The 10,155-nt window shown below is 62.7% G+C and overlaps 1 protein-coding gene across 1 annotated transcript in view; it reads left to right on the top strand.

Moving 5' to 3' along the window:
• The window catches only part of SHANK3 (SH3 and multiple ankyrin repeat domains 3), a 48,403-nt gene that overhangs the window by 26,639 nt on the left and 11,609 nt on the right, over nt 1-10,155 (top strand). Inside the window, 4 exon segments of the mRNA XM_023525429.1 lie at nt 3,345-3,441; nt 5,341-5,557; nt 6,054-6,138; nt 7,989-8,365. Coding sequence (XP_023381197.1) covers nt 3,345-3,441; nt 5,341-5,557; nt 6,054-6,138; nt 7,989-8,365 — 776 coding nt within the window.

Here is a 10,155-nt window from a genome sequence, read left to right as displayed (position 1 = left end):
GGGAAATTATAGAAGACTATGAAAGAGACAAGGTGTTTAAATCCAAAGTTTAAGAGAAATAACAACTCTTGATGGAAGAACAGGACATTTCCAGGAAGAAAAAAAAATGAAAAAGCTTATTTGAAAAGAATCCCTGAAGAACAGAATTAAAATGAGAAGTTCAGCCGCTGAGATGAGAAAATCCACGTCTGGGGCGGACAGGCGTCCCCAGGCTGCTGCGGGACTGGGTTGTCCGCAGACCCAGCTGAAGAGAAAAACAGTGACTCAGAAGATAAACCGGAGGAGATCACCCAGGGAGCAGTGCGGAGAGGGGTGCAGACTACCCAAGAGCGCGCCGGGGGTGGAGGACGAGGGAGAACATCCTGGCTCCTGAGGGTCCCAGTGGGAAGGAGGGAACACTCGGGGAAGAGGCAATATTCGAAGAGCAAATGGCCAAGGGTTTCCCGAAATCGAAGAAGGACGGGAGACCCGGTGTGAAGAAGCATGAGGCCCGAGCAAGGAAGTTCACGACGAACTGCATGTGGATCTTCCGCAGCGAAACTTCACCACGCCATAGGCAGAAAAAAACCTTAACTGCCGACGAAACGAGCCAGGTGACCGACCGGTGGCACAGGAAGGGCGGCTGGCCGACGGCACACTGCTCAGCAGCACGGCGGGTGCTGGGAGACAATGGTACGATGCCTTCAAAGGCTCGTGTGAAAGTGCTTCTCCCCCCGAGTTCTGCATCGAGCTAAAGCCACCTGATCCGTAGAGGAAGAGGAGCACCCAGGGCTCCCCGGGGTGTCAGGCTGGGCGTGGGGGGCTCATGCGCCACGCCGATCGATAAACCAGTGCCCGCGGGACTCTGGGGATGGGCTGGGGCCCCCTCCCAGAGGTGGTTACACAGGCGTCCACGGCACGGTGATGGGACAGCTCAGCACAGAGCCCTGTCTTGCTGAGTGAGGGTCACCGCTTTGGCCGAATCTGGACGCAGGCCCTTCGCGTTGCCCCCGCGAGGGGGGCCCCGGCCCGCCCCAGAGCGGAGCCGTCCTGGCAGCCGGCGCACTTGCCGAGCTCCTCCAGAAACAGCCGGGGTGCGGAGGCTGGGCCCCCACCGTCGTTTCCCCGGGCGCCCGAGGCACCGGCCCGCGGCCCGGCGTTTGCGCTTTGAAAAGACAGAAGTGAGACCTGCGGCTCGCGGCCAGCAGAGACCCGGCGTTCCGGGCCGGACTGTCGAGAGCCGACGGCACCTGTTAGGGCCCCGTAGTCTAGTGAGAAGATGACGTGAACGGCTGGGAAGAACGCAGGGCGTGAGGTGGCGGAAGAAGCAGGTGGCGAGGGTGGCGGCTTGTCCCTCAGCGGTGTGGGGACAGGTGGAGCCCTGAGCGGGGAGAGGGGGGAGGCAGCACCCTGGGGTGGGCAGCTAGCAGAGGGCAGCGGAGGGGAAGGGGCTGGCGTAGGGACACCCCCCCCCCGGAGACAGGTGGCGGGAGGAGGAGGGGAGAAGATGCCCCAGGGCCTCAGAGTCACCACGTGCTCACCTGCTCGGTGTCACCAAGGACGTGCTGGGCTGCGACAGTCAGTGGAGACCCAGGCCAGGGATGGCCTGGGGATCCGAAGCCTCCTGTTCGTCTGCTTTCTCGTGACAAGGCCGGGACTTCTGGGTCTGTTTCTCTTTTGTGATGAGACTCAGGGCAGCTCCACGCCAGTGTGCGGTCTGTGCCTGGCCGTGGTCTGCGTGGGGAACAGCGCACAGGCTGCTCAGGGGTGACCAGTGCAGCTGGTGGCCTCCGAATGTTTCTTTGCGGGGCTTTTGCCTTTTCTCTGAAAATATTTGACCGAACTGAGTATGACTTCGTTGTGTGTGTACGTGTCCACGTGTGTGTGCATAGATTTGCACACACATGCGTGTACATGTGCAGGTGGACACATGAGCATGTCTGTGTGCCTGTGTGAGTGGGTGTGCGCAAGCATGTGTGGACATGCACAAGTGTGCGTGTGTGCGTGGACAGACATGAGCATGCCCGTGTGCATGTGTGCAGGAAGACATGCACGAGCAGTGTGCATGTGTGTGCATGTGCGTGGACATGCATGCGCATGCACGTGTATATGTGACTTGTGTGGACGTGCACAAGTATGTGTGTGCATCACATGTGTGAGCGGACTGCACAAAAGCGTGTGTTCCTGCCTCTGGTTTTTTTTGTCTTGAGTCTTAAGCCACGTACCATTTGGCACTTGGGCACATTTGCCACTCACGTCTGATGGGAAGGTGCAGGTTGGGGGATGTGGGTTCTGGGAGGTTCTTGGGGTGGGGGTGGGGAGAGATTGGGGTGCTGAAGGATGAAGCCTGCCTCTTACCCCCTTCACTCTGTTTCTTGATTCCAAGCCTCCATTCGGAGAAGGAAAGGGGGTGAGTTGTCCCCAGGGCCCCAGCTCTGCCCCACCCCGTGCGGGGCACTGCTGGCCCGTGAGGAGCCCGTTCCCATCAGGGGGGCCCGGGGGCCTGGCCCTTGCCCTGCTGACGGCCTTCTCCCTGGGTCTGGTGGGGGCACAGCGGGACCTGGAGAGGGACAGAGTTGTCAGGGCTATGGCCTTCTGGGGAAGGGGCAGTGAGGCTTGCTCAGGGCCTTGGGGCTCGGGTGAGCTGGGGACAGCCTGGTGAGTCCTGGAGCCAGGGCAGGGGCGGCTTCAGAGGACTCGGCTCTGGCGCTCGCTTGTGGAACGTGGGCGGGGTGAGGGTCCGGTGCCTGAAGTGGCCCATGTTGCTTCCTGTGCCTGCTGGGGTCCCGTTTCTCTGCCGACCTGCTTTGGGGTCAAGCCCAGAGCTGACAGTCTGCACGGCACTGGGGTGGGAGCCAGGCTGTCACTGTCACCCCCGGCTCCCGTCTTCAGCCCTCAGCCCCCAGATCCTCTGAGGCTCCTCCCATGCATCTTGTGCGTGCAGCCTGTCGCTAGCATCCCCATCGGGACAGAGCCTAGGTTCGGGCACTGGAGTCCAGCGTCTGGTCAGACCCAGGGCCTGGCCCATCTGGCCTTGAACAGGGGCCGCTCCAGCCGTGCAGGGTCCGGGCCAGACAGAAGCCGAGTGGCCCCGCATTCGTCCATGCATCTGGTGCCCGCCCGGGCCCCGCTCCGGCTTCCCTCGCCCTGTCCGCCAGCCGGGCTGCCCCACGCGGCCCGCAGCCTTGGCCTCTGACCCGTGCTGTCCCAGATGGAGTGCTCTCCCTCGTGTCTCTTCAGGCATTAAAGCAGGTGGCCACTTCTCTGCACCTTTGAGGCCGGCACACGGCTATTTCTGGAACGCGTCGGCTCTGTCCGCAGCTCGTTAGCGGGGCCCCCAGGGTGCTGTGCTGTGGCTGGGGCAGGGACGCTGCCCCCGCAGGCCTTCATCCCCCGTGCCCGCACGCTGCACGGGCTGCAGCCGCACACCCTGCCCCAGGCCCATGGGAGCGGGCGGCCCCGGTGTCCCAGACCTGGCTCCCGAGGGGCTGCGTCTCCTTATTTAAGTGTCGAGAATCGTTTGCTTCAGACTACGTTTTCTAATTTTGTTGGGGATTGGTGTCAAGCTCAGCTTGTGGCTTGCAGAATTCTTGATTCTTTCTCTCTCGAAAACCATCTCATCTGGCCCGTCCGGCCCCTGTGGTGGACAGTGTTTGTTCTGCTGCCTCCACGCTCACTGGGTCTGGGCTCGGAGCTGCAGCCTCTGCATGCACAGCTCGGCGAGCACGTGCCCACGCCTCCCGCAGGGCGTCTCTCCGGTGTGGCCCGCATCTGTGGTTTCTGGGCAGCGTAGGGGCTGCGTCCGACCTGCTCTTGGACCTGTGATCCGGGCACTTTGTCTCTCTCGGCTTCAGCTTCTTGGATCGGATGAGGGCAGTAACAGTGTCCTCCTCGTGTGGCTGCTGTGGGCAGCGGGAGGACTCAGGGAAAGCTGTCGACCCTGCAAGTCACCAAGGACTCAGGTGGCGATGGTGACCTCAGCTTCCAAGGGGAAGTGACTCACTTGATTACAGGACGCGGACCCCCTGCCCCATCCCTCGGTGGCACGGGGGCGGGTCCGCAGACGGGGCGTGTGCTGTTGGTGAGTTGAGCCCTGCCGGACCCTGTGCTTGAGCCAGCAGAGAAGCAGCTGGTGCCCTTTCTCTGGGGCCTGAGGTGTACGGACGTGCGGAGTGGTCACCGATGTGTCCACAGGCACAGTCGTAGCACTTCGTGCATCGGGGCCAACTCTCGGCGCTGAAGCAGGTGCTGCTTTCATGCCTGTGTCATCAGATGAGGGCCGAGTGGAAGGAGGTTAGGGCAGGAGTCAGGGCAGGAGTCCGTGTTTCGGGGGGCCCGGCGGGGCTGGGAGCCTGCCTCTCAGAGGAGTTTCCTGCTCTGGGAGCAGTTGCTGGGGCAGATGCTGGTGGGAGGTGTTGATCTGACCACAGTGCTCCCCATGGGGCACTGGGCAGTGAGGGGACGGGGTGACCTGATGTGTGAGCCCCCAGGGTCGGGCCCCTAATGAGAAGTGACGGGCACAGGAAACGCATACTCAGCAGACCCTGGTATTGGGTACTGGGGGCCAGAGTGATGGGTGCAGTGGGCGGGCTACTGAGTGAGGGTCAGCATGGCAGCCAGGGAGACGCTGGAGCCACCCCAATACCTGCTGCGCCCCATGCACTGGCCCGAGTGGCCCCCCAGCCGTCCATCCAGAGCCCATCACTCTCAGACACCTGCATTGACTTGATGAAGTTTCCAAGCGATGTTAATAATCAGAAACACTTTTAAAAACATCAAGTTGCTTTAATAAAAACAAAACTTTGTAAATGACGTACCTGAGAAGCTGCCCAGGCCGCCTGCTGCTCTCATGTCTGGGCCTCAGCCCTGGGTCTTCCTTCCCCTTCCCCGACTGCTTTCTCAAGGGTTGGTGACAGCCCCTCAGCACTGCCCCCCACACGCTCTCTGCTCCCCTACATCCCCTCTGCTTGGCACCCTCACCCTGGATGAAGGATCTTTGGTCCCCTGGTCTGCATGGAGCCTCTTTTAGTCCCCTGGCGGGAGGCCGTGAGCTGTCTGCAGATGGCCCCCGTTCACTCATCCTGGACTTAGGTCTTTGCTGGTGCCTGCTGCACATCAGGGCCTGTCCTGGTGCAGTGGAGACGCAGACTGTAATGCCTTGTGCTAACGAGAAGTGAAAGGCACAGGAAACACATACTCGGGCAGACCCCGGGGTCTCGACAGGCTGTCCCTCCCTAATGCTCAGCCAGTGTTTCCAGGAGTGGGGCCCACAGGTCACCTGGACCCTCCCCGAGGATGGAGAGGCGGGCCGGGCGGGGTCTGGGTTCCGTGGGAAGCACGCCCCGGGGAGTGCAGGGACTGAGGCGGGCAGCCCCGGGGAGGGCACGGCCAGGGCTGCGGGGGTGTCGAGGTCCTGGTAGCTGAGACGGTGCCTTCTCGCCATGCAGAGAAACTGGATGAGATCCTGGCGGCTGCCGCCGAGCCCGCACTGCGGCCTGACATCGCGGACGCTGACTCACGCGCTGCCACCGTCAGACCACGGCCCACCAGCCGGAGAATCACGCCAGCCGAGATCAGCGTAAGCCGCTGGGGGCCGGGCCGAGCACGGGCTTTGTGCATTTTCTAGGGCAGGGGTCCATCATGTGGACGGATCCCACTCTCCAGGGCGGTGGTAAAGGACCCACGGCCTCGCTCGGAGGCACGCGGGCCGTTGCAGTCCCCAGAATCCTCCCTTCTGTGCTGCCCCCTTCAGGCAGGTCGTGTGCCGCAGGAGGACCCCCCAGAGGCCCCAGCCCTGTTGGTGCCCCATGGTGTGTCTACCTCAGCCTGCTTCTCCCACCTGGCGCCTCTGGGTGCTCCTGCAGCCGCACTTGGGCCACCCCAGGGCCACTGTTAGCTCTGGCCACGTCCGCCTCAGCCCCGCCCCACTGGCTGTGCCCCTGCTCGGACCAGGCAGCAGGCATAGTGGCACCATCAGTGCATGGGGCGTCTGGTCCTTGACCTAGGAGTGGATGGGCGGGACTGGGAGAATGGGATGCGCCCTAGAACCTCCGTATCCGCTCCCCTCCCCGCAGTCGTTGTTCGAGCGCCAGGGCCTCCCGGGCCCAGAGAAGCTGCCCGGCTCCTTGCGGAAGGGGATTCCTCGCACCAAGTCTGTAGGTACGCAGGGCAGGGGGGATGCAGGCGGGGCTGCAGGGGGGCTGCAGGGGAGATGCAGGCGGGGCTGCAGGGGGGCTGCAGGGGAGATGCAGGGGGGATGCAGGGGGAGTCGCACCCAGGCGGAGGGGGGGCGGGATCCTCTCCCCACCTTCAGCTGGGGTTTCCAGGTTCCCTCTGGGTCTTGCCGCTCCCAGGCCCCAGCCCAGGAATGTTGTGTGTGTGGACATAATGTGGGGGTCAGTTCTTCCCTGAACCCAGAGACACTTATTGAAGCAGACCTTTGAGAACCCCCCACACCCATCCACTGCCCATGGGCGCCCTCCCTCGTGCTCCCCATCCAGTGGGCCCTTCCATCCACCGCTCCCCGTCTGTCTGGTGCCTCCCAACCTCCCACAGACGCCAGCACGCCGTCCCCGGTCTTCTGTGTTCTTACCTGGGTGCCTGAGTACGTGTCATGTCTCTGGTTCTAAAACTACCCTCCCCTTGAACCTACCCCACCCCCCAGGACCGCTCAGTACCTCTCCTCCCCATCACTGCCGGGGTCTCCGAAGTCACCTGTCCTTACTGTGTCCCATCCCCCACTTGCCCCTGAGCCTGCGCAGGCTGGCGCTGCCTGTCCTAAAACTGAAGTTGCTCCCGTTGGACTCACCAGTGGTTTCCAGGGCCTTCCTCCCAGTGGACATGGACCCACCCTCTTCTCTCTGACCTCCATTAGCATCTCCCTTTTCTGCTCCCTCATCCCTGAAAGTCTTCTGCCAGGTTTTGAACAACTGGTTTTCCCCTCAGTTATCAACTGCACATGTTCAGTCCCGTCCCCCACACCACACCCGTGCGAGTCCTTCCCAGGCTGTGTCCTTAGTCTCTGCCTTTCACACTGACAGGGACCTCACCACACCCCAGCCACTGTCACCCCCTGCTTGACCATCTCCTCTCTTGACCCCGGGCCTGGTCACCTAACAAGCCACACCCACTGCTCATCCTTCTAGGCATCCCGACCCCCTCCCCTGCTCACCTGTTCATCCACCCACTGACCTATCCACTTTCTGTCCACCTGTCCACTGGTCTGTCCATCCATCCATGTACATCTCGCCCAGCCCATCATGTGCCAACCCGTAAGTGCCCCTTCAGCACTCAGTGCAGCCGTCTGTCACGCTCCCATTCCATACGACCCTTAGAACCCCCCGGGAGGTGACATTGCTGGTACCTCCCCGTCACAGACGATGGAACTGAGGCCAAGAGGCAAAATGACTTTCCCAAGGTCACCGCTGCCTACCTGTCTTCTGTTCAGCCATCTGGCCAACCAGCTGCCCAAACCCCAATCCCTCATTCACCCCAGGACCCCGGACGATCGATGCCCACTCTAGGCTGACCCTGGGCCAGGTGTGGGGGCTCAGTTGGGGGAGGTGACACGTGCGCAGACAGCTCAGCTCAGCAGTTCCGTGGTGAGTTGAAGGAGTGTGTGCAGGTGGAGATGAGGGGGCGCCACCCGCACCTGAGCATCTGGGAGGCTGGCGGGGGGTGTTCGAGCTTAGACGTGCAGAATGAGTGGGGGCTTGCTTCTGGGAGACAATGTTGTGACTTGCAGATAACGGCCGCCCACTGTGTGTGGCAGGGTCCCTCAGGGGCTGCCGTGGGTCATTTCTGTAGGTGGGAATGTGGGGAAGAGAGCAGGAGAAACTGCAGCTCCTTTGGCACCAAGGGGCACGCTCCGGCCCCGGCCTAAGCCCTGGGCGTCCTCCATGGCTTCCTCCTTGTCTTCCGCTTCCCCGACACTCTGGGTGGTGCCTCATGTGCTGTGTGCCTGACACTCGCGGCCTAGCCAGCCTCAGCGTCTTGCTTCTTGACGACAGCTCAGTTTCTTCAGGACGTCCGGCCGCAGCTCTACCCTCTAGTCCATCCCTCTGGTCAAGCGGGGCCTTTTGCAGGGCGGATATCACCCCTCATCCCTCCAGTTGGTCCTCTGTGGGCACCTCCTGCCTTGGAGTCCTGGGGACGGGCCCCAGCCCTCTTCTGCTTCGTCTGGGGACACCTGTCTCTGCCTCCTTCTGCCCTGGGCCTGCCAGCACTCACTGTCCTCCACCAGCCTCAGAGTTCCCAGAGGCCTGTCCCTCACAGGCCCAGATCTAAGTGCCTGCCCAGCAGCACGTGGCCCCTGGTGGGAGCGCAGCTCCTCCCCCCTCCCAGGCCCTCTGTGCTCGGACTCTCCACTGAGCTGAGAGCGGCTCATCTCTGACCCCCCTTGGTCCTCCACCTGTTGCTGACACAAACATCGAGTTGTTGGACTCCTGGGGCTCCCACCCCTGGTCTTGGCCGTGTGGCCATGGGCATGTGATTCAGCCTGGAAACCTCAGGTCCTGATCCATGGGCATGGGGACCATCTAGAACCTGCCTCCAAGGCTCCCCCAGTGGGCTGCACTCATGGGCCACGTGCCGACCTTGACAGCGATCGCTCGTGTAGTCAGCATAGGGCCGCTGTCTTGGGGATGGCAGGGCCGCCCCCCCACCCCAGATGGCAGCAGGACAGGTTCCCCATTTCTCCCTGAGGCCCGTGACTTGTCTCCCCCTGAAGTTAGAACCTGCTGCCCGGCCTCCAGCACCCTTTCGGAGCAGCCGCTTCTCCCCGTAGCTGCTCCTCACGCATGGCTTGTGGATACTACATGCTGGGCAGAGATGGGCGCCATCCCGTGTCCAACGTTGGGTGTGGACGGTAGGCTAAAGATGGTAGCGATGACAACCTCAGCCGCCCACCTGGGGCTGCCTCTAGGTGTGTGGCCCTGTTCTGGGCTTTAAATGTCTCCGCTCACACTGGCCCACACAGCCCTGAGATGAGGGCACCGAAGTGCCACGAGGCTGGGGGTGTCAGACAGTGAAGCCCCTCGCACAAGGCCCACCCCTGCTGTCAGGGACGAGAGCTGTTATGCAGGACAAGGTGCAAACGAGGCATAGGAAGCCTGGCGACGGCACTGGTGGCTGGAGGAGAGGTGGCTGGGAACAGGTATCTGTGCTGTGCCGAGTTCATGGAAATGACCAGACCCGGCCTGCGGCCAGGCGCAGATCTCCAAGGTGCCCAGCCAGAGGCTACGTGTGTCAGTGCGGAGACGCTTCACCCACGGGCCCACGCCCACAGCCAGCTGGGCACACCTGCAGCGCAGATGTCCGCAAGGAGCTCCTGCCAGGTCCTCGCCAGGCGGCAGGAGGGCGACGGCCCTGAGCACCCAGCCCTGGCAGGGTCGCAGTGATGTCGGCCTTAGCAGGCAGAGTGGGCTTCATTTTGAGCCTGTGTGGCCCGTGAGAGAACGGAGGGGCTCCGGGCCTGGCCTGGGGGCACACAGCCAATCTGGGGCGAAACTGAACCATGCATTGGGCTCAGCCTGCAGGTCCATTTAGCCCTGCCCCCTACAGACCGGTCGCTAGGGCGACAGCAGTGACCCCAGCAGCCGCTCCTGGCCACAGGCCGTCTGCTTGGTCTCTGGGCTTCGCTTTGCACTGAGTGCCCCTAACCCGGGCCTCAGTGCTCATGGTGCCAGTGTCCTGCTGTCCCCTCGTCCGCAGTGCATCATTCCTGCTCTGGGGGCGTCCCTCTCATTCTCGACTGTCGCCCTCCAGCCTCTGGTCGCCACCAGGGCCTCCGGGTGACACCTGCTTGTCCCACGGCCAGTGCTCAGTCTGCAGTGGGAATCTGCACCAGGCCCCAGCTCTTCTCTGCCATTCTGTCCTGGGGACGGGGGCCTGCCCCGGTTCTCCTGGGTGTCTCCTGGCGGGCTGCATGTCCTGATGCTCAGGCAGACCTTGTCCCAACCTGGTGGGCAGAGCCTCTGCCGGGTGCACCTCGGGCCCTCTACCCAAACTGATGTCTCACCTCGGCCTTTGAAAGGGCCCACCTGAACCAGCGCAGTGCTTAGAGTGCAGACTCTGGGCATCCAGGGAGGGGCCCAGGTTGGGGGCCTTGCTCAGGTCCTCTGCTCAGGGCTCCCCAGCCCCAGGCCGCACCCGCCCTGATCACATCTGCCAGCACCT

This window comes from Pteropus vampyrus, unplaced genomic scaffold (assembly GCF_000151845.1).
Source record: "Pteropus vampyrus isolate Shadow unplaced genomic scaffold, Pvam_2.0 Scaffold563, whole genome shotgun sequence".
In the NCBI taxonomy this organism is placed as follows: domain Eukaryota; kingdom Metazoa; phylum Chordata; class Mammalia; order Chiroptera; family Pteropodidae; genus Pteropus; species Pteropus vampyrus.
Note: the sequence above shows the minus strand (reverse complement) of the source record. Positions and strands in the feature narration are given on the sequence as shown.